The 22,755-nt window shown below is 37.2% G+C and overlaps 6 protein-coding genes across 14 annotated transcripts; 3 read left to right on the plus strand and 3 right to left on the minus strand.

Annotated features, from left to right (window-relative positions):
* Positions 1-362: 362 nt before the first annotated feature.
* On the minus strand, positions 363-8,208 carry LOC110771651 (uncharacterized). Of its 2 annotated transcripts, none has more exons than XM_021975987.2 (7): positions 7,639-8,208; positions 7,100-7,445; positions 3,178-3,257; positions 2,979-3,095; positions 2,018-2,833; positions 1,406-1,622; positions 363-1,247 (listed from the first exon to the last, which is right to left on the minus strand). In XM_021975987.2, exons 2-7 carry the CDS (start codon positions 7,392-7,394, stop codon positions 838-840), a joined length of 1,935 nt encoding a protein of 644 aa, XP_021831679.2. In that variant the 5' UTR covers positions 7,395-7,445; positions 7,639-8,208; the 3' UTR covers positions 363-837. The 2 variants fall into 2 exon arrangements, with proteins under 2 accessions (XP_021831679.2, XP_021831678.2); XM_021975986.2 differs by having other exon boundaries at positions 3,178-3,260.
* A 560-nt stretch (positions 8,209-8,768) lies between these two features.
* On the plus strand, positions 8,769-9,669 carry LOC110771680 (uncharacterized). Its single transcript, XM_021976024.2, has one exon. It carries the CDS (start codon positions 8,879-8,881, stop codon positions 9,446-9,448), a length of 570 nt encoding a protein of 189 aa, XP_021831716.1. The 5' UTR covers positions 8,769-8,878; the 3' UTR covers positions 9,449-9,669.
* Positions 9,670-9,780: 111 nt separating this feature from the next.
* Positions 9,781-11,336, minus strand: LOC110771678 (tapetum determinant protein). The gene is made up of 3 exons (XM_021976023.2): positions 11,176-11,336; positions 10,757-10,879; positions 9,781-10,155 (listed from the first exon to the last, which is right to left on the minus strand). The coding sequence occupies exons 1-3, from the start codon at positions 11,291-11,293 to the stop codon at positions 9,806-9,808; spliced, it is 591 nt and encodes a 196-aa protein (XP_021831715.2). The 5' UTR covers positions 11,294-11,336; the 3' UTR covers positions 9,781-9,805.
* A 2,400-nt stretch (positions 11,337-13,736) lies between these two features.
* Positions 13,737-14,550, plus strand: LOC110771629 (uncharacterized). The gene has a single exon (XM_021975957.2). The coding sequence runs from the start codon at positions 13,888-13,890 to the stop codon at positions 14,296-14,298; it is 411 nt and encodes a 136-aa protein (XP_021831649.2). The 5' UTR covers positions 13,737-13,887; the 3' UTR covers positions 14,299-14,550.
* A 1,464-nt stretch (positions 14,551-16,014) lies between these two features.
* Positions 16,015-17,366, plus strand: LOC110771661 (uncharacterized). Its single transcript, XM_088251714.1, has one exon. It carries the CDS (start codon positions 16,333-16,335, stop codon positions 17,095-17,097), a length of 765 nt encoding a protein of 254 aa, XP_088107840.1. The 5' UTR covers positions 16,015-16,332; the 3' UTR covers positions 17,098-17,366.
* Positions 17,367-17,606: 240 nt separating this feature from the next.
* On the minus strand, positions 17,607-21,551 carry LOC110771660 (putative protein FAR1-RELATED SEQUENCE 10). 8 transcript variants are annotated; one of them, XR_002528915.2, is made up of 5 exons: positions 20,155-21,551; positions 19,621-20,064; positions 19,508-19,537; positions 18,654-19,408; positions 17,714-18,000 (listed from the first exon to the last, which is right to left on the minus strand). XR_002528915.2 is itself a non-coding variant. In XM_021975999.2 (3 exons), exons 1-3 carry the CDS (start codon positions 21,175-21,177, stop codon positions 18,926-18,928), a joined length of 2,079 nt encoding a protein of 692 aa, XP_021831691.1. In that variant the 5' UTR covers positions 21,178-21,550; the 3' UTR covers positions 18,587-18,925. The 8 variants fall into 8 exon arrangements, 1 of the variants encoding a protein (XP_021831691.1); XR_002528914.2 differs by having other exon boundaries at positions 18,654-19,537; positions 20,155-21,263; positions 21,414-21,549; XR_015835155.1 differs by having other exon boundaries at positions 18,654-19,537; positions 20,155-21,256; positions 21,414-21,548.
* Between the last annotated feature and the right edge of the window lie 1,204 nt (positions 21,552-22,755).

Consider the following 22,755-nt stretch of genomic DNA (forward strand, 5'->3'; position numbering starts at 1 on the left):
CCAAGATGCCTACTGGCAGTCTCTCGTTTCCTAGGTTTAAATGGTCATGTCATGCGAGTACAGAGCCTTGGAAAAACCATTTGAAAATGAAATGTAGTATGAAAACCTACTGAAACTAAACAAAAGTAGTCGAGTGAAAGGCTTAAGGATATACAAGGGGTAAGGAAAAATAAAGTTCAAATAAATATAGTATAAAATTGACTCTTAAAAACAACAAAAAACAGATACATTGATAAAAATTGAACAAATACACAATTGTGTCATTTGTGAAAAGAAGTGAGCTTTTAATTCTCAAATCAAAACTACTATTGCAAGAAAAACTAATAAAAAAATAAATGAAAAGGAGAATCAATGATACCATATCACTCCTTAATACTGAGATGAAGATGATTAACATCAACTACATCCGATCCGAATCCTATTCTTGAATAAAAGTTGTTTAGAAAGCAATACCTTTATAAGCTTTACAATTAAATCTAAAGACTGAAAGAAACTATACTTAAAAGATACCATTAAGATACAAAGGGAAATTTTTAAAAGTTCACCGCTCATGCATGGGTGCAAAAGCACACACCAATTACTACTAAGAGTGAGTTGAGCTGCTACTGCCTAACCTGATGACCATCAGATTACATTTACTTGAGCACTTGTTGAACTCGATAAACTTAAACCTATCAGATATATAGCTGTACACCTGCCAATTCTCATGATGTTAGAAACTTGATAATAGTACTTTGCATATCTAGATTCCCTATTCCCGACAGTTCATCTTATCTACAAGAACAATGAACCCAACCTTCCAGGATCCTATGGTCAAAAGTAAAAAAAATCTCCACCTCAGCCCTGAGAAGCCATTTCTGTGGCTCCCGGTGTTTCAGATTTCTCATAGGCAGGATCAACTTCTTCCTTATAAATCAATTCATCCTTGTTGCAAGTACCATCATCACCGCCATCGCCGCCACTAGAATTGTTCTTTTCATCCTCATTACTGGTACAAGGCCGCTTCCTCAAATTCACCCTCTTCACATTTCCAAATACATCATCAGGTGGGGATAAATCTGGTAATTTCTGTTTTTCTTCTGCCATAGAACTAGCAGAGATTGTTAAAAGCTTCATGCTAGAACTGATATTTTCAGATATATGTAAGAGAATATCAGGCTTTGCCTTCACATCAACCCATGTGTTCTCAACCCAGTCTCTGGAAGCCCTAACATCCTTTCTCTGGAAAATCATAAGCTTCTCCTCACCTAGTATACATTGAAAGAAACATCACTCATCATGATAAATTTATCAGAAAATCAGATAACACATTTTACCAGCTGGATCAGAAGTTCAAGTCAACTAGCAATGCACTCTGTGAAAGGTAAGAAACATAACTTAAAATAAAATACAAAAAATCTCATACCAGGGAAGTAGACTTGTAGAGTATCAGTTCCTGAAATGTTAACTCCAGTAACAACACCTTCCCACCAGCCATCACACCACCATGCATCAACTGGTACTCCAACATCAAAAGTACACTCTGTAGAATCATTAGGACAACAGGGTCGGATTGTCAGGCGGCCTGAGCATCTCATGCCCAGTTTATCAGGAGCAGCAACTCTAAATGCAGGGAGCCATTCCTACACATTAACAAAAAAAATGTGGAGATCTGAATTCCTTTGTGATTAGTTTGCTTAAACAAGCCAATTATAAAAAGAAAAACATACAGACAAAACATTTCTTGAAAATACAAATGCTAGAACACAATGTTGATGTTATTATAGGCAATTTGTTTGATAGTAGTAAGACCAACAATCACCAATGTCATTATTTCAACTCATGCAGATCATCTACTCAAACACTTGCAAAGATGAATAGCAACCAAGCTATATAAAAAAAAGTGCCTTCAGATCAGATCTATTTCTGAGGCAATGCAGACAAAGGTTATAGATCACCAAATGTTTATCCATGCTCAACTCTTGCCATTATGAGGCCAGAGAAGAATTCAAATACAGATCTCTAGAGGATCACATACCTCTAGATTGCCAGATCCATCTACATCTTGCACATCATCATATTGAACTTTGAGAAGCTTCTGAGATGTCCGCAAGACCTGACACCTAAACCAACATCCTCGCATGCCACTATCTTGACAGAGCAACTCTATCTTCTCATCAACCTTAAAAGACATTGGACATTGGGGCTCAGATCCAGCAATCTTAACTCCAATTGCCTTCCTAGATAATTTTAATTTCAACTTTGGGTATGTTGGAACGCAATTTGGTGGATTATTCCCAGTGACCAAATTTTTAACTCCAGAACGTCCCTGACTCCCCTTGCTGCTTCTATTTCTCTTACAGCTAATCCTCAGAGGATCATCAGGTGCTAACTCTTCCTCTTCCTCATCTTCATCACATAATTTATGGCACTTGGCTTTTTGCTTGGAGACATTGTGGACATCTAAAGAAGAGAGAATTGCTTGATTAGAATAACCCCGCAATTTAGCAAGACTGAAGGGTCTAACCATATGGTTCTTAAGTTGCCGAAAGCACATATGGATTCCAGATGAAGAATTATGAGCAACAATAGCCAAGCATTTCTCGTAGTGCTTAGGAGTCAAAACTGTTGCAGGACCATCAACACACTCAGCACTGATCACCTGAACATGAGGTGTGATAAAAACTTCTCTGGGGTGTGGATTTAGATGAGGAACTACATCCTTGACTTCCTGAGTGTGGTGAAACCAACGCACTTTAACCTTTTTCTGCCCCTTCTTGTCTTCATACATGTCTTCCAAGTAACCAAGGTAGTGGTGTTCTTCTAACGCCATTATAAACACAAAAGAATGGACCTGAAAATCAGGGCCACAAGAATAAACATTACAGAAGATCTCTATGAAAATTAAAGAGATGCTACTGAAGAAAGGAAAGAGCACCACTAAATGTAGAAATAATAACACATACAACTAAAAAAGGTAGATATCAGTTGACGCTTACAGAAATGGTAGCTCCATTCCTGCAAAATGCTGGGTAGTGCTTGAGCTGTTTGGCACAACTCCAGGCAACACCAGACCATTCAATGTCTGAATTGTGAACTTTCAATTTCCTTGGAACCTGGATAAGAAATGGAGATTACTTAGTAAAACTTTCCTAAGAACCCAAAACCCAGACTTAGCAAAAGACAGTATGTGAATACCATCTGATCTGGCAGATAAGTTTGATGAGCACAAAAGCCAGTAATTGATAATGCTTGTGCTGTTTCATCTGTTGGTGAATCTGCTATAGGAAGAATAAGTTTGTTTAAACTTATAATACAAACTCAAATAAGTATGAGTAGAGACAAACGTGACAAAAGACCATGCATGCATTCAGGAGTAATGCCATAATTACTGTTCTTGAAGCTTTGAAAACTCAACAGTAGAAAAAATAAAATAAAAAAGCATACCAACAAGTGACAAAGTACCATTTAATGGTATGCTTTCCAATATTTACTAGTCAGCAGAAAATTTTCAATCCATAAGAAGGATTTCGCCCATAGCAGGCTGCCCATCTTTATGAATTTTCTAAATGAGAATGGACTGAATATAAGAACATCTTACCATATTTTCATCTACACCAACAACTTACACCGAATATCAACAGGTACCCCCAAAATTCCATTTCATCATCATATATTTTTTGCTTTCTTATGGGCAGCGGTGCACACAGAGTAGATAGTCATGATGGCTTATGGTAACATATGGCTCATGATAAGATTGGAAATAACTAAATTAAAACTACAAAGATCTTTCAAGGCATTGTGTTTGACTCCAAAAATTAAGATTAAACATGAATTCCTGGTAAAGATAAATTAGAAAGAAAGGTGTTTAAACAGCCAGCTTTCTCAACTTTGTTTAATAATCCATGAATGAGGTGAACAAAATATTAATTTCATAATATTGATACCTAAATAGATTATAACCTAAAAAGACCAAAAAACTTCAAATATGAGAAATCATTATACCACCCTATAATGACCTAAATAACTTAATGCTTCCATTTAAGGTTACCACTTTAATTGAAAACTCTCATGGAATACCCAGACGTTGACAAATTAGATTACTAAACCAAAATAGGAAAGCAACAGAATTAATGGAAGAAAATATATTCCATTTCTCCTAATCAGAAATTTCACATGTTGACTCAATCCAGGAATAAGTTTCAACGTAAATAGCAATGTCTACGGCTACCCAGCATACCATGTCGTATGATACTAGTCTCCGCAACAGAAGCAACGACTCCACACAAAGATTCTGAATTCCTATGGGTTTAAACAAATAAACTATTGATAAGAACTAAAATCTTCCAAAATTTCAAAATTCAACAGGTAAGAAAGCAAAGGTCACTAAATTAGGGATTTAAGACTCATCCCGCGTGCCCCTCCCTTCCCTGGCCCCAAAAAAAAAAAACAGAGAGAAGAATTCGCATCAAAGTATAATTCCAAAATGTTCAACAAGCACTCAAATCATGCATCAAAATCAAAACAGGTAAGGACATGATAAACAAGGAAAAGATACTACAAAGCTTGAAGAAAGAGTAATTGATAGGCGTGAGATTTAAGGTACGACATGGTACCCATTCTATCATTAGAGGTCCAAAATCCCGTCGACGAACTCATACTAGTTCCCCCTCTTTCTCTCTCTCACTCACTCACTCACTCCCTCTCCCCCTCTTTCTCCTTCCTTAAGTGGGTGCAGTGGATTTGTGAGAATTGAAGAAGTAGAAGGCAAGGATGTTTAATGTGACAGGAGAACAAGCTGGCAGAAAGAGCTCATAAAACAATGACCATACAGAGACACATAATAGCCAGCCTCTCCTTTTTGGAAAGATGCTGAAATATAATTGGCTTGCATATTTCTTTACAAAAAGTTGGATTTTCTGTTTATCAAAAGAAATCCAGTTACTTAGGCAACCACTAACATATAGAATTGAGTTGACTTTTTCTTGAGTGCAAATCCAAAATAAATTTATTTTGTTGGAGAAAAGGTAGGCTGGAATTCTCCCTCTATTCTTATAACAGAAATGAAAAAGGGTAAAAGCAGGTGAAAATTTTCTAATGATTGTAGATTAATAAGAAAGGACTCATGTATCCAACCCAAATATTCTCTGATGATTCTACAATCCTAATGAAAAACTTACTAGATTTGGTTAAGAATGGCTTACTTGATTCCAAAACTACTATCTACATCATGTGTTTAGAATTACGTTCCTAAAGAAAAACTCATCAATGGAGAAACACGATGCTTTGGTACGCTAAAACCGATTATTGTATGAATTTCAAAGGCACGTTCAAGGATGCTTCCCAACCTTCAATAAGATATATGATTCAAAAGAAATTGCCTCACTAAAGCAAAGAAAATATATTTTCTATATATAAAAGTAGAAATGTCTTTTGCTATAAATAAAAGTGGGAATGTCGTAAAACAGTTTTTGGACAAAAATACCCTTACATATTAAAACTAAATTGTTTCAAAGAATAAGTTCATTTCATTATCATCTTTACCTCTTTCTTCAATACTTAAACCATCCCTTATATGGGATAAACATGAGCTTCAAACTACATTACTAGAGAGAAACTAGCACCGGCAAAACACATTGCTTTATACGTTAAAATAGGTTACTACAAGAATTTCAAAGGCAGGTTCAAGCATGGCCTCCAACCCCAATCAGATAAATTACATGAAAAAAATTCATACATAAAAGTAGGAATGTCGTACAACAGTTTGTTGGACATAATTACCCTTTTTCCCTTATTTCAATACTCTTGCCCTCCCTTGATGCCCATATTTTTTTCTCTTGAAAAATAAGTATCACCGTGCCGTCTCTCTTACGTTATTGATTCTCGATATTATATGCATCACATAATTAAAGCCTACTATCAAAGCAATTTATTTAAGATCACAATTCAACCTACAAATCTCCAATAAATTATTTATTCATAAAAACGACTCCATACATTTTAAAAGTTTAAAACATCTCACAATTCAAATAATTCACAACCATAAACAGAAGAATTCACCTTGTACATGTTCAAAATTCAATAGAATAGTTATACTCTACATTTCACATGTGAAGCGCACATGCACATGGGCGTGCACGCGCACACACGCACATGCATGCTCGAACACTACAGAATCTAACCTACAAATTAGAGAACATGAGTGCAATAGATATGGGGAGGATTATAGACAGATATCATCTCAAATTGAGATTCCAAATATGTTCAGATTTCGAACATTTAGTGGGGTGACAGACATGAATAAATTTTGAACAGAAACAAATTTGTCACATTACATAACCAAACAGAATTACTCTTGGATGCTTGTGCAGTAGATATGCACGTAGAATTTGGTAGGGGATTACAGCTGAAGTGAGAGCTGTGGATAGCTCAACTGGTATGTATATCAAAGTTGTAGACAAACTAATATAAAGTTACACAGCTTCTGAGGCTACAACAAGCTGAAATAAAGAAGTTCTGGATGAGAAAATTTTATTCAATTATACACCTTTGATTCAAAACAACATGAAACAAAAGTAATATACAACTTTGCATTATATTCCTAAAATATACAACTTTGTGAGACTTCTTAGGGTAATGCTAATTTCAAACTTCTAGAATACGTTTGAGTCCATTTTTAACTAAAGGATTATGATAATTGATCTAAAAAATTTAAAATTCATGATTCTAAAGAAGAAGATAAAGGATGCAATGTCGGAGGAACCCACGACTGCTTTCCCAAGACTGAGAAAATTACATCAATTCAACAAAAAGATGAGATAATGCTATGTCACAAATATCTCCGATTTTCACTTTGCATAGGAGATCGCCACCCCTAACAAATGCATAACCATGCATTAAATTCTTATCCTAAACCTGGTATGTCAAGTGCTACTCTTCTTCTATATTGATATTCTAGTCTAACAGTACATTGAGGCAATGCTTATCATAACCTGTATTCATAAGTTTAAATCCAATTAAAAATCACAACAAAGGACAATATTATTTAACATAAATATCCAATATTACTCAAAATACCATGAAAGGAACCTGAAAAATTCGATATGATAACATAACGTACTTGAAACCTCTGACCAGCTAGGCCTCGAGACCAAGGAAGTAAGCCATTCTACAACTTCTCTTCTTGCTCTCCATTTGGTACACGCATTAATGAATCCCTTGGACCCATAAGTCTCCACGAACTCCTCTGAAACAACATACATCATGTGCCTTATACTCCTCTCAGTCCCTATAACAGCAAGGACAAATTCCCCTGATGCCTCCTTCAAGTAATAATGGACAACACGGTTACCACGCTCTTGACACAAAGTGTGTTCCTCCCACGACACAAAGCTATGAGTATTCGTCATCATCATATCATTTAGGGAGCCCCAAAATGACAGAAGAAGCCCCCTTTATCACATTACCTGAAAATTCCAAAGTTTACCAGTGATGAGCTTTTTGGAACTCAAATAACCAACTCAGTTGACTATGAAACCCTAACTGAGAACATGGGTTCTCATAAAATTCAATCCCATTCAAGAAAAATTAAAGTAAATTATAAATAAATAAAAATTAAATTGAAAAAAAAAAAAAAACCGGTATAAAAGAGAAACCTACCGTTGCTAGTCACCTCAAGAGGCGGAAATTCTTGGAGCCAAACAGCCTCCAAGGAAGTGCGTATGGGGCAAAGTGAACAAAACTGGCCAAAAGTGAAAGGGAGAGAGAACTAGGGTTCTAAAACCTAGACCCAATTCAAAAAAAAGAACTGGGTCTATCACTCAGCTTGGCTTCAAAGGCAAGGGGAACAAGCAGGAGACTGAAATGGCATTAACGATGACCGTATGACTAGCGAGGGAACCCTTTGTCTATAAGCATGAGGATGACGAAGAAGCCCCAAAAAGCGAAAAAGAAAGAAACAAAAGGTGGGGTTTTTCAGTAGTTGAAGCGGAGCAGAAAAAGAGTGAGCTTTGGTTGAAACGGCATGGGAGGAGACAGAGAGCAGAGAATAGGTCGTCAAATGTCTATGGAACTTCAAAGAAGCGACTGAAAGACCTAATGTTTAGAGAGGAAGAGAAAAGGGGGCGCCAGGACTTGAGTCAGGGCTTGCAGAGCTTGGGGACCAAGGCAGCCCATGACATCTGGTGAGGGAGAGAAGTGGAGCAAAATGGGGAGGGTAGCCTCGGAATTGTGAGATTTGTGGGAGGCTATTCTTGTACGTTTCAATTGCGGCCTTCTTTGGACACGTGGTACTTAGTACCCAAAATAAATAAATAAAAGAAAAAGGTAAGTGAATTAAGGACGCGTTTGTTTTGTGGGAAAATGAGTTTGTGAATTATTTACTTTTTTATGTTTGGTAAGTTTATATTTGAGAAAAAGTTTAATGCCACATAAGAAAATGAGTGAAAAAATAAAAATAAGTGAATTAAGCTGACCCAAAAAAGGAAATAAATAATAAAAGTAAGTGAATTGAGGGTGAGTATCCCATCCTCAATATTTTGTTCTTTTTTTTTTTTTTTTGGGTATGAATTTTATCAGTGAAACTAAAATCACTCCTATCCTATGTGCATGGAGTTGAATCAAATATTGCTAAAATCTCGACAGATGAAGGATGACATGATCTGTGTCTGTGTGGCAAAAGACGATAGGCTATAAAAGAGAAGGGTAGCTTCCCACACTGAATTTGACCTTCCCTTATCCTGAATAAAGAGAGATAAGAAGGCCAAGCAATGATGTCCACAAACTCCCAATTGAAAATTTGAAAAGGATAATAAATGGGATAGCTTAGCTTAGCAGTTAGATAGAACTTAGCAGTGAGAGAGCACTCTTGTGTTGTGTTTGATAGAGGTTGGGGGAGCAAATGAAAATGTCTACATTGAGCTCCCAATTCCACCTCCCAACCAAATATCTTGCAACTTCGACTTCAAATCCTTCATTTCTCATCCCCACTACTTCACAACAAAAACACCCTGCATATCCAACAATATTATCATCTCTACCTTCTGAAGCTACAAGTATCCTTCCGCCAACACTAGCATATGCTAGAAAATCCAAGTCCTTAGTTATACAACATGAACAAGCCAGTGGGAACTCCTCGTCGTCGAGGTCAAGGAATTTGATAATGGGAGTTGTTTCTGTTGGAGTTGTGGTGTTTCTGATGGGGATGGACGCGCAAAAAGCTATGGCTTTGGGTCCTGAAGGGCCGCTGATGGAAGAGTTTTGGGACAATGTTAGGAGATATGGACTTTATGCTCTAACAGTGAGCACAGGTGCTCTGTACGCTACCTTCCAGCCTATATACGAGTTGTTGAAGAACCCCATCTCTGCAATTCTGGTGTTGGTAATATTAGCCGGCGGTATCTTCATCCTATCCCAAGTGGTTACAGCCATGGTTGGTGTCTCTGATTTTACTTATGATTATGGATATTGAACTGATATATTTGAATGTGGATTCATTCCCTATATCTATTATGTAAGTAAAGAGACTTTTTGATGCATGTCGACTAGGAAGTTCATTTCCTATTACAGTTTCTCTAGACACAACGCAACGCAAATTTGGAGTAGTCCAAAGTTAATTTTTGCTTTGAAATCTTATTGTTATCCAAGTTTGGCAACTGATAATTATTTATTTTCATTTTGAAGAGAGCTATATATCTCTAGACTCAGTTATAAAGTCATGCAAACTTATTGCATTATATAATATGATTGCATAAGAACAAGTCCTCTGTTTTTAACAAAAGATTTATATATTAGCTAGCTTGGAGCTTGGTTGGTGGTTTTAGTTAGTTTAGCAGCAAACTACAGATGAAACTGATAGAGGGTAGCGGAAACTGTTGGCATACTGGAAAGAGAGGGTTTCTCCAGGGCCTAGAGCCTCACCATCATTGACTAGGCAGTCATCAAAGTCTTTGCGTCTAAACACTTTTGGATTGACCAGCCGGGCTGAGCTAAACCACCCACAGCTGACGTGAATGTTGGATATGCGGCAACCCGAAACGCAGGCGTTCAGGATCTCAACCGTGTAGGCTGGAATTCCATTGGGAAGTGGGGCTGTTTGGCCTTGCAATATCACTATGTCGTCTTTTGAGCATGCTGCCCCAATACGATTCATGTCTCCTCCTCCATCATCATCTGCATCTGCATGCACATCATTAGTTAAGTTTTCTAACTTACTGCACATTATTATTACTGTCCCAAATTAATTAAACTACACTGATGTGAGGCTAGACACGTTGACCACGTCCTCTTACACCTAAAAATTGAACCCAATCAAGCATTTGCCTAGGCCTCCTTACCTAGAGGGTTAGTAATAAAAGGCTTCCATAGCAATTCTGGACACAAGTCCATCACATTCTTTCTAACACCTGGCATTGTGCTGGAGTCAGACTTGGCAGATTAATGTTGGGGCAGAAATGAATCAGAATCAGATGGTTCAAAACCAACCACCCACAGCCCACATGATCATTATGGATTATAATGATCTTGAGAAATTTGAAGGCCCAATCATGTCAAAGCAAAATTCATGTCTAGGCTCTAGCTTTCTGATTATAATAATCAAGTCTTACCTTGTCTAGGCAATCTAGACAATTATTCATCAAGTCAAAGTGTACTACGTAGCTAAAGAGAGAGTTACACTGACACACATGGCAAATTCGAAAAATAGTAAAGCAAATTCGAAGGAAAGGAGGTCAAAGATTAATAAGAGTAGAGTAGCCATAGGCTTAAATATTAGTATTACCACCAGTTGACTGCAATAGCTTCCGATGACCTAGGCCTGCAGTGTGGTTTTCATTGGAAAAGACCAGCCTATTAGTATTAATGCCAACTGCTTCCCCAACACTACTTCCCAAATGATCAATCACTGCATTTCGAGAAACGGATTCATTATATTAGAACGGAATCGGTCTTGACATGAGGAAAGTACTTTGAAGATCAAATGATATGAATGAGATTAACACATCCCATAAACAAATGATCAAAAATGATATAATTATTTGTATCGTCTGGACTCTAGAATCTAGATCCAGCACCATGGCAATGAGGGCGTGCAATTTCATCTGGAAACTAAAAAGTAGCTTCCAAAACAGAGTTATGGTGGGTGTAGGGAAACGATCACTGTTGCCAAAAAAATGAAACTTTTATATATAATATACGTACCGAAGAACAAAGTAATAAGCATCATAGTAAAACCGAAACAGATGATGATCAGGGCCACAGAATTAGCTATGAAAAGTCTCCTGCTGCAGCCATTCATCAGTACACCTCTCAATCTCATCACGGATGATCAGTTGCTTGCTTCGATGTAGTATCTATGCTTTCAGCTAGCTAAGCTGCACGTCAACAAATATTTCATACCAGAAAAGAAAATAGCAGGTAAAAGCATGCATGCATCTTAATGGGGGGAAACTAACAAAGTATATATATATATGAACCTCACTCACTCTTTCAGAGAGAAATATAGCTAGCCACTGTGCATGCGTTGTTTAAGAGCCAAAGAAGAAGGCGGTGGTGGTGGTCCATAGCTCAGCAAATCTGATGCGGAAGAAACTTGAATCTAATAAGGGAAGGGAGGGAGCAAAGCTATATAATATAATATATATAGCTCGAAGACATTAATTTACATTCATTCGAAATTGGACTTCAATGTGAAATGTATTACAGAACTGACATTGCTTTTGGGTTTTTGCATGGGAAAGTTGTTGAATCGTTGACTGCAGCTAGCGTACCTACTTATGTGGCTATGTCCCAATGAATTTTCCATATTCCAGAACTACACAAGGCCGGGTTTGAAAAGTTGAAAAAAAAAAAGAAAAAAGAAGAAGATTATTTTGGAATTAAAAAAGAAAAGAAGGAAAAGGCATTTTATTTTATTTTGGGTCAAAGTTTGGACTATATATATGTGCATGTTAAGAAAAGCTTAGGAATTCGATATTGAAGTTATCTTTTTGGCGTGATTCAATATTGAAGTCGAATGTCACGATGATAAAGGTGATATATAATGAAAAGTCCAACAAATAAAGCTTTAGGAACCAGCAGCAAAATCAGGATTGATTCCTGATGACCTCTCCTCCTCTCCTCCTCCTCCTCCTCAGTAATATAAGTAATAAATTACTGGTCCTAAAAGCAGTTGGTGCATTTACAGTGTGTGGAAACACACAAACACAATAAAGAAGGATATCAGCCTCGGATTTCCCAAGAAGAAATTGCACCCCATGGGCCATGGCCAGCAACTTCATTATGCTAAGAGAGTTAAGACCTGGTTAGATCTAAGCCTATAGCTAGCTACCTAGAATAGATTATAACTTGAGGCAGCAAACGAAAAAGAAGATCACAGGCAGAGGCAGGCAGTGATATACATGGATATTGAATTTGAATGTGAACCACTAGTAGTAGGGGTCAAGGTCAGCTACAACATGATTGACAATTAGGCTACTTTAATTATGTGAAAGAGCCGCCAAAACCGAAAACCTTAGAGCAGGGGAGCATGCATCATGCATGCATGCAGGCTGCAGCTGCTCTGCTGCTGGGCCCGGCTGGCTGGCTGGCTTTTCATCCACCGTCCACGTCCTCAGTCGCATCCCACATTATCTTAATTAAGTTGTTTTTATCACAGCTGAAGTGATTGATTCATAGTTAATTAGTATTATACTTACTGCTGGTGCTGGTGCTAGGCTAGCTGAACCAGAAGTAGTAATTGGACATCATTCACCTAACCAAGCTCGCACTTGCCGCGTATTAATTTACTGCATCCATTTATGGTAACTATGATATATATATATATATATGTAACATGTTGTTGGGTCTCTATCTCTCTACGTTTTAAGTGGTATACAAGTTGAATCTGCTCTGCATCAAATTCATTAATCGATGACATCTCTCTCTCTCTCTCTCTCTCTCTCTCTCCCCCTCTCCGGCTTATTGATTGTCGGCCGCTTGACTCATCGAGTTATGCTTAAGCAATCGTGTCTGTTTTCTTCTGACAATGAATTATGTAATTACACATGGCCGTGCCCGTGGGATCATCTTCATCTCAAGTCATAGTACCGTGTCACGCAACGCCGATTTCAGGCAACAAAACTTGGCATAGATTGATTGCAAAATCATTAGTATAAACTTTTGATTCGGGCACAAGCAACCTCATTAGAATACGACCTAACCAAAAAAATAAAAGAAGAAAGAAAAAAGAAAACAGCCCGTTAATGACGCCCTTATCTTATCTTAGATAGGGCCTTTCTAAATTCTAATTTTTGTGGTGTTGAGCCAATCATGTAAGAGAATCCAATTAGCAAAATTAAAGGGGTCATGAAATCTTAGGTAGAAAGAAAGCCACTTGGCATATTATTGAAGATATATAATTAATGTGAAGCTGGGGAAGGGATGATGTGTTAATACGCAACTCAATCATTGTTGCTATTTTCCATTATATAAGAAAAGTGACTAATAACCACTCCTCAAACAAGTTGAGTATCCTATTAATTCCTCTATATCTATATATATATATATATTATATATGTTGATGTTGTTGGCACCCAAAATAGCCATCTGTATGTACATGAATGAATATTAATACATCATGATGATGACTATGATTTGCAGCGCTCGACTAAATTTCAAACCCTTTTATTATTAAATTAAAATATCGTATCGTATCGTATGGACCACTCCAACGAATGTCATATTAGGCAGTTTTTATATATTGAAGGCCTATAAATACAGGCTTAAGCCACTATAAACTTGCTGCAGATCAAATATCAATTGCTTGATTGATACTATATATCCTAATAATTTCCTCTTCCTTTGAATCTCTCTCTTTCTCTCGTTTTAGCTTGAGATTGAGAGAGATCAGAAGAAAGAAAAAAAAAGAGAGAGATGGCTGCAGCTTTGAGTTGGCTTCTTCATTCAGCTTGCCATGTTTTACTGTACCCAAAGGTCGACTCAGACTCTAATAGGGTGATGGGCAACCCTAACCCTAGTTATAATATTGAAGGAGATCATTATCCTTCAGGCTCAGGCTCAGACTCAGGAGGAGGTCATGTGATGAAGAAGGTGGTTTCTAATTACTCCAATAAGAGTGCAGAAATAATGCATTCTTCAGGTTCAGGCTCAGGAGGATTTCAGATGCCCCTTCATTACCCTCGCTACACAAAGGCGGACTATGAGAAGATGGAGGAGTGGAAGGTGGACGTACTTCTCAAGCAATACGGGCTTGCTTTCCAAGGGACCCTTGATCAAAAGAGGGCATACGCAATCGGAGCATTCTTGTGGCCTGATCAGTACTGATATATATCACTGAACCCTATTTATTTTCCTTAATTAATAATTAGTTCGTCATTTTCTACTATAAAATTGGACATGTACGCACCTACCTCGTCACACATTCGATGGATGGATATATGTGTGAACATGGCGTACCTATTATGTAAGAAATATAGGATAAGAGGTTTCTGATTATGTGTTTTGGTCTTTAATCCAGTGGTCTGTAATCTAGTGTTATTATTATTGTTATTTGAAAATTAATTAATATATTATATATGTATGCCTTGCCTTCCTCACTTATTTTTGCTGTGACCAGCCAATTAACAGATATACGAGGGAAATGAATACATCATGTCTGTACTCTGTACATGCATTTGAGTGCGAGAGATTGGCGCTAGCTAGCTAGCTCCTCAAATTATACAATAATAATTAATTAATTGATTAATAATGTCAGTTTCTTCATTAACATCGGCTTGCCATAATGCCATTGCCAAGCGTACGTCGATGTATTTACATTTCCTAATTAAATGGAGGATGTTTTGCTGAACCCGTAATTGGAGTGCATGATTATTCTTGCAAATTAAGGTGCTTTGTCAAGAAGATTCTGGTCAAACTTCTCTGTCTATTATCTATTTAGCTATCTCCTTTTTAATAGCTAGCTGTCCAATGAATTTATGTCAGTTGATCATCAATTCCGTGAATCCGTGTCCGTGATGAGATTATATTTGTAACCGTACCTAACCAAGCTTACATTATATTTAAACAATATGACTACAAAGAAAATGTTGCTGCCGTATACTATAGACTATTTACATATATCCTTGAGTGGAGCTAGAGTTTTTGTTTTCTTAGTTTTGATCGAGAAAAAATGAGAATTATTAGGCTATTTTATTCATGAGTTTGAGGAGATAGATTTAGATTTTTATGAGTTTGAGGAGGTGTGAGAAATGGGTGGAGCTAGGTTTTTTGTTTTCTGAATTTAAGGAGTTGTGAATTTTTTTTTTCTCCCATTGTTTCCTTCCATAAACGTCCATTAAGACACCTGTTCGTGGGGCCATCCTATAATAATAATAATAATTTTTTTTAAAAAATAATTTGCGGGACCGCTTCATAATTTCCGCTCAATGTTTTCCATCTCGAGCTCCACGCCTCCGTGATAATAAATGTCTTAATTAATATATTTGTAAAAAAAAAAAAAAAAAAAGAGCAGAAAAAAAAGAAGGAAAAAAAAAAAAAAAAAAAAAAAGAAAGAAGAGAGAAGCAAAAGATTAAATTGTATGTAGAAATATTATAAATATCAAATGGTGTAGCACGTAATTACAAAGTTGTATATAGTATGGTGAATAAGGTGTTGGAGAGGAATGAAAGTTGAAGGGGTTTGAAACCCCTTATGTGCATGATGAAGTCTCCATTTTCTTACATTTGTTAGCGGGTTGGCAGATATCACACGGGTTAACACGACCTGTTTAATAAATAGGTTAAACAAGTATTTTAACGGGTTAGTAAGTTGACCCGAAATCCACTCATTTAATAAACAAATCATAACGATTTGTATAGAAAATTGCCAAGGTGAAGGTGGACCCTTAAACTAAGCAGTCTCTATGTCCAGTCCTAGACTTTGACTGCCGTGTGGACCCAAGCCAACCCAAGGGAATAACATTTTGTTAGTGCATTGCAGTCTTACTTACCACCATGTCCTAGACTCCTAGACTAGACGTAGAGTATTATTAGATTTAGTGGTGACAATTTTTATCTTTTATTTTGGTGGCAGCTAGAAACTTCAAGAGAACATCTTCATTATTCCATCAAGTTTGATGTCTTTCGTTTTATTTATTTATACTGATTTGGGCGGCCCTCTCTTGCACTGCGCCCATGCGTGTAATAATTGTCTGAAACGCTCCATTCCCTGCCCACTCCTTAATAAGAAACACACGAATACCAATTTAATAAACATATTCATTCATTCCCTTCCTTCCCTTGTAAGTTGTGACCTACCTTCTTCTGTTCTCTTCACTTCCACAACAGAAGAGAATTAATATATAATTATAAGCAGCAGTTATGATTATGGATCGAAGTAACGATGAGGATCAGAAACTCGTTGCTGTGCCTAAAAAATATTCGAACAAGTACTTGTTCTACTTGGGCCAGTTGTTGATGAAAAGGACTTTGAAGCTTCTACTCTCAGTGTCTTTGTTGTCTTTGTTTCTTCTTTGCTATTCTTCTTCATCAGGTTTTTGTTTATTTCCGTATTCCTTCACTGAGTTCAATGTTTATTTCTCCACGTTGCTTTTCTCAATTTTCACCCGCGCGCTAGAGAGGAAGTACATGTTTCTCGTTTGTAATGGAATCCTTGCTTTTCTTGCAAAATCTACTACTTCCAAATCCAATGATAATTCTTGCACTTGCAGTTTCAGTTGCAGCACCACCTCTATTAATAATCATGAATCCCACGATGATTCTCTAGATCAGGACGCCATCACTTATGCTGCTGGTGAAGATGAAGGGGAATCACCAACTATACAAGAAGAAGAAGAAAACGACGACGGAGATGGACAACAGGAAGAACTTAAAAATGGGACTCTATTGCAGGCAGAAGAAATACCTCAAGCTTTTAGCGCAGAAGAAAAAGGTGGAGGAGGAAGTGAATCTTTGATAAAGCAACGAGAAGAAGAGATGGACACACCAGAGCTGGAAACAAATCATGTAAATGACTACTTAGCCACCACTAGTACATATGAACTCAACAAAAAATTCGAAGAATTTATAAGAAAAATGAAGGAGGAAATCAGGATTGAAGCTCAACGGCAACCCATTGCCGTTTAACCATTCAGCGAGCAGATGTGCCTCTGCACATACATAAAACATATACAGTTCAGTTTGTTTAACTCATCATCATCATCATCATCATAATAGTCATCGTCATCGTCATCATCATCATCATCACCATCATCATAGTCATCGTCATCGTCATCATCAGATCAGGTTTTAATAATTTTCTTGTAGCTCTATAGCTGGCTAGCTAGTACTGTAACGTCACTTGGACCTTGTAAACATCTCATGTGTATGATTATGCATTCCATTTTTATGTCGTTGATTGCTCTTTCCATCCAATCATTTAGGAATGATTTATTTCTGAGTCCTATTAATTTGCATCCATCTAGTCTTCAAAACTCTCTACTACACAACAAAGCCAACGTTGCATTGCTTTGAAGAACTGAAATTGCAGCAAATGGAATGATGTGAAAAAATTATTATCTTTCGGGGGTTGAGGAAATTGCATTAAGATAGGTAACTTAGGCTGCCCATCAGAATTCAGAATCAGATCAATGCCTCCATAACTTGACCGTCTATCTACGCCCAAAAAAAATATCACTAATAGTAAGTAAATGCATAGGAAAATTAGATATTGTTTGACAACAGACAACAGACAACAGGCAAAAACAGTGAGTGAAAACCGACTTTTAATGACAAATTGGTAGGGCCTACTTTGTACAGTGCGCAAATCGACTCTTGTGTTTCACTTTCATTATAATTTTTAAGATTTATAACAATCAGAAATATCACCGACACCTCAAACGGGGTCTTAAATCTCTTGAGAATAGGGGCCCCTTCCCTTTCCGGAATTATGAAAGGAGAGATCTAGAACTAGAACTAGAGAACTAGAACTAGAGAACTAGAAGCATTCCAGAGTGATCATAGAAACGCAAACTGGTTCTGTCTGTCTTTCTGCAAATGAGGACAAGACGTGAGTGCCAAATAATTGCCAACAGTTCCAGTACAAATTATTAAAATACTTCTTCAATCAACCAAGGCCTTCATTCAAATACCAAATAGATTAGGATAGGATGTAGGGTCCAATTTTCCAAGACAGACAGTAATACTAATATTAGTTGGGTTTGGTCCAGCACCTCTTGGCTCTCTTAGAATGATAGAGAGTTCAGTTAAACTTGAATTGGAATTTGGATTTGGATGGAGGAGGACATGAGATGACCCCGTGATCCAAATCACCACTTTCTATAAGCAACTTTACTTGGTGGCTATCTATTGCAAAACCTTAATCTTGAAAAACTTGCAAAATACAAAAACATATTACTACTACTCACAAATAATTAAAAGTGCAGCTAGTATGGTAATTCGCAACACTTCTTCCCCATTTTTATTCTCCTCTTTTTCTCTTTTTAAACTAAACAGATTGTGTTGGCATACTTGAATCCAATTTTTATCTCAGTTATGGGAAAAAAGAATCTAAAAACTGGTAAATGCTAAAGAAAGCTACTCCACAGTTTCCAGAAAGAAAGGGCAAGACCACACAAAGGAAGAAACTCTACTTTGCTTCATTTCAAATTTTATCAATGACATATACAGATAGAGTACATCACCTTAGGTAAGTTCCTTTCTCCACTTCCTTTTTGTGTGTTGTGATGTTATACATCAGGAAGTTTAAACAGCAATTTGGCCGAACAGCGTTGGATCTTCCAAACATTACACTTTTCTGCTCAATATAAGAGAAATAATGCAAAGCCATATTGTCCTTCCATTGCCTAAACCTTCCAATCATATTTTCTTTAACTCTGTCTATTCTCTAAATTCCAGAAAGCATGTTGCAGTTGCATTTGATACCAATAAAGTACACATGAACAACTGCTTCAAATTAGCCCGTAGGGGAAAATGTCAGATCCATAGCAACTCCTTCACATTCTGGCATATTTCTAACCTCGTTAAGAATCCTTGTGAGTTGTGTTGTCAGTTCCCTGCGAACATAATCAGCACGCTCCTTTGTAATTGATGATTCTGTAAACACGGTTTCAGTAAGGCAGTGATAATCTTGAAACCATTCATCATCGCTAGTTCGAGTAAGGTGGTCATCATAAAAATCAAGAGAGCTTTCTTTCCGCCATCTATTTAAATAGTACTTGTCAGGAAGCTGAAAGTAGTTCTTTACTACAAATACACGCAGAGAATGTCTGCATAACAATCCAGAAGATTCAAACTCTTTACAGGAACAATGAATCTGTTCCTCTTCTGGTATCCATATCACAAGACGCTCCCCATCAATCTCCTTAAAGTGGCGCACAATATATGACCCGTTGGACATTTCAGATACTGCATATTGCATGGCGAGCACAAGTTCATGCTGCAAAGCATTGAAGGCAAAAGGCGTCAGAATACTCCTCACATGCTCTTCAATGGGAATGCATGTTTTAATATGCATATACTGCATCTCTTGACGTGCCTGATTTTGAAAATTGGCAGAAATACCAACCTGCAAGTGTTCAAGCATTAAGAAATCATATCAATTGAAGAACTAAAGGCATTTATCAAACATGAAAAGTTTTTACTAAATACCTGCTCAAAAAAGCTACGCAAACATGTTTGTGCACTGAAAACTCCTTTCAAAAATGCATCTACAGACTTCGAATATGTAGTCGTTGCCATACAAGCAAGAAAGTAACCCTTCATATATGACAGAGCCCAGGATGCCCGGAATGAATAAAGTAAAGCAATATGTTTATCTGTAGTAAGCCCAAACATTGAAATCATTTGATTCCATTGAAGCTCGAAATCCTCTGTACTCTCCACCCGATATAACACATCAAACTCAGATTTAAATTCTGCACAGCGAGATCCAAGTGAAACAGAGAACCAGCTGGATAGCTTGGGAAGAATATTCCATATAGAAATGACATGTTTAGTGCCTGGTAATTCACTTCTTATTGCATCTCTCAGCCCAGGATCAAGATCAGTTAGAATTGTTTGCGGGCATCTCCCTCTCATGAAACGAACAAAAGTCTGTATGCAAAAAGTACAAATCAATGTCAGGGAGCATATAAGAAGACATGGCTAATCTAAAATCAGTATAGAGGATATTGGATAGAAAACCTGTAAAGCCCACGAGAAGGAACGAGGTGTTTCATCTTGCAAAAGAACACAACCAAAGAAAATGGTCCTTCCATGGTTGTCAATGCCAAGCCATGCTCCAAAAAGCACACCGTACGTGATTGATTGATACGAAGTGTCAAAATAAACTGCATCACCAAACATAGTGTATGCATGGACTGAATCACCATATGACCATGCAATGTGTTCAACTTTATCATTCTCATCCACTGTAAAATCATAAACAAAGTCTTCATCTGCTTCTTTTGTTCCCTTGCATGCCTCTAGAAGTTCCAATGTATCGTTTTCCCGTTTTTCAGTGAGCAAAGCATCATTTTCTTGAACAACCTTCTTACGATTTTGGACAAAATTTCTAACGTCCCTCTCTAAAAAGGGTAATTGTCCACCTTGAATCCCCTTTTCCAACTCCAACACCTTCACTATGCGATGTATAGGAAACCCAGCTTTAGAAAGTAATAGTATCCGCTCTTGATCCGCCTCATGAATTTTACGATATGCAGGAAGAAGGCGTACTTGGTCATCTTCCAAAAGCTCATGGTTATGGACATTACTGAATTGCACAACAAACCATTGAGAAACCCCATCAACTACCTCCTTGGACAAATACATTTTTGCATCACATCCACACCGAACTGACTTCCTATCCCTGTGGTGTTCTCCTGTCGGCTTCTTCTTCACTGGTGCAAAGCCAGAACGATAACAAACAAAGTCACGCTTATAAATACCCAATTGAGGGCTAAGTCGGGACCGCTCTTTCCGAATTGAGAAGCCATTTTTTCTAGCAAAGTTGCCATAATACTCAAATGCATCATCGTCACTCTTAAATACCATTCCAACATAAGGGGAAACCATAGCTTCTGAGGCTGCACTATCATTCTTTACCAATTGGGATGCTATGGATGATGTCTCTTCAGAGTCTCCCTCATATGTCACATAACATTTCCAATCCCCACATGGGCATTGTTGCCGCCGAATCCATATGTTTTTCGATGGTGGAGAAGTCATTTATTACACTTCAATTTAACTGTAAAACTCAACCTTAAGATACTCCAGTCTTGAGTCACCAAGAAACGTCGCCCGCAGTCTAAACCCTTAAACAAAAACTAAAATTGATAGAAGAAAAAAAACACAGGGTTTTTGATGGGTTTCACAAAGCGGCAAGGAGTTTAACAGATTGGAGAAAGCAAATCGAACCCCAGAAACATAAAAAGAGCTTAGAACCGGGCTGAAAAATCACGTACCAGTGAAAGAATAGGAGAAAGTGTGCTTAAACCCTTGTTCCTTCTTCAACTTCCTCCACAGCTGAGCTGAGTGTCCTCTTTTTCTTTTTTTTTTGCTTTCCCTCTCTCTGAAAATTTCCCAAATAATTGTAACCGAAAAAAGAAAAAAGGGTTTCAATAATGGAAGCAGAAGCAGAAGCAGATTAGATGGGTCAGGCCTGTTAAAGGACTTGTTTTACTCTGGGCTGGACTTGGGCATAGTCCTAGTTGGAGTCCAAGTTTGGGATTTAGTTCTGCAGAGCCCTTATTTACCATTTCTGATTTTGGAGATTCTCTAATAAGTATATTATGTTAAGGATTTGTTATGTACTTATAATCTTAGTCATTAGATTGCATTCATTAAATGTCTTGGTAGTCTCTTAGATGCAATCCAACTGCCGAGATTAAAAGTATGTAACTAATCCTTAACTTTAAATACTTATTGGAGAATGTCCGTAAGTCCAGTAGCTACAATTTGTTAGCTTGGTTTAATTTGTGTGTCTTGACCTTGAGGAATTTGTTCTTGGAACTCTTTGTAAAACGAAAGCTCATGGAATGGACGTTGAAAGAGTGGACAAGTGAGAGACACACATGGGATGAGAATGGGATGCGTCCGAGTGGATTTCAAATACCCCCACTAAGTAGCTATTTTCTGTTTGTGGTGAAAAACTACCCAGTTGGAAGCAGCAGAGTGATTCTTGGTTGCTTGTTATTCATCATCACTCTCTAGAATCAGTATGAAATATATTGGTATGATCACGTATGTAGAGAGAGGAGCATATATATATAGACCACCATATTCATTAATCTGCCTCTTTCTTTATTTTCTCATTTTCTGTATAAGGGAAACAACATTTCATTTGAAGCACTACTGCTGGTGGATTGAGGGAAACAGTTTCATCAGGCAAGATATTATATAGTGTTTCTTCTTCTCTTTAATTTGTTTACTTTATCATCATATCATATCGTGTGTTCATTTATATTTGCAGTCTTCAATACAAAAAAAATGGTATCAAAGAAGAGATCCATGTCATTGAGTGTGGATTAAATTCAAAGCACGTGTTTATTTATACTAGGAAGTCAGTCATTTGAAATGATTGTACAAGTTATAGTTCCATATTTACGATGAGAATTTGAAATGGATTTTTTGTTTGATTTTTGTCCTCATTGTTAGATTCTTAATCGTAATGACACAGCCAAAGAATGAGTTCGGCAAAAATTATGTCCCTTTAATCTGCTGATTTTGAATCTTTACTGCGTGGATCAAGATTCAAAATAAATACTATGATATTGCATTTCATGGGATGCATTGTCATTTTGATTT

Source organism: Prunus avium, chromosome 4 (genome assembly GCF_965620075.1).
Source record: "Prunus avium chromosome 4, drPruAviu1.hap1.1, whole genome shotgun sequence".
In the NCBI taxonomy this organism is placed as follows: domain Eukaryota; kingdom Viridiplantae; phylum Streptophyta; class Magnoliopsida; order Rosales; family Rosaceae; genus Prunus; species Prunus avium.

Excerpts from the sequence above, each read along its gene's own strand:
- LOC110771651 (XM_021975986.2), bottom strand. The coding sequence starts at position 7,394 with ATGATGATGACGAATACTCATAGCTTTGTGTCGTGGGAGGAACACACT. Across the intron at positions 3,096-3,177 it reads CTTATCTGCCAGATCAGATG|GTTCCAAGGAAATTGAAAGT; the intron begins GTATTCACATAC and ends TTTCTTATCCAG. Across the intron at positions 2,834-2,978 it reads GGAATGGAGCTACCATTTCT|GTCCATTCTTTTGTGTTTAT; the intron begins GTAAGCGTCAAC and ends CCTGATTTTCAG.
- LOC110771680 (XM_021976024.2), top strand. The coding sequence starts at position 8,879 with ATGAAAATGTCTACATTGAGCTCCCAATTCCACCTCCCAACCAAATAT.
- LOC110771678 (XM_021976023.2), bottom strand. The coding sequence starts at position 11,293 with ATGAGATTGAGAGGTGTACTGATGAATGGCTGCAGCAGGAGACTTTTC. Across the intron at positions 10,880-11,175 it reads GCTTATTACTTTGTTCTTCG|TGATTGATCATTTGGGAAGT; the intron begins GTACGTATATTA and ends CTCGAAATGCAG. Across the intron at positions 10,156-10,756 it reads GCTATTGCAGTCAACTGGTG|ATGCAGATGATGATGGAGGA; the intron begins GTAATACTAATA and ends ATGTGCATGCAG.
- LOC110771629 (XM_021975957.2), top strand. The coding sequence starts at position 13,888 with ATGGCTGCAGCTTTGAGTTGGCTTCTTCATTCAGCTTGCCATGTTTTA.
- LOC110771661 (XM_088251714.1), top strand. The coding sequence starts at position 16,333 with ATGATTATGGATCGAAGTAACGATGAGGATCAGAAACTCGTTGCTGTG.
- LOC110771660 (XM_021975999.2), bottom strand. The coding sequence starts at position 21,177 with ATGACTTCTCCACCATCGAAAAACATATGGATTCGGCGGCAACAATGC. Across the intron at positions 20,065-20,154 it reads CCTTCTCGTGGGCTTTACAG|ACTTTTGTTCGTTTCATGAG; the intron begins GTTTTCTATCCA and ends TTTTGCATACAG. Across the intron at positions 19,538-19,620 it reads TGCGTAGCTTTTTTGAGCAG|GTTGGTATTTCTGCCAATTT; the intron begins GTATTTAGTAAA and ends GAACACTTGCAG.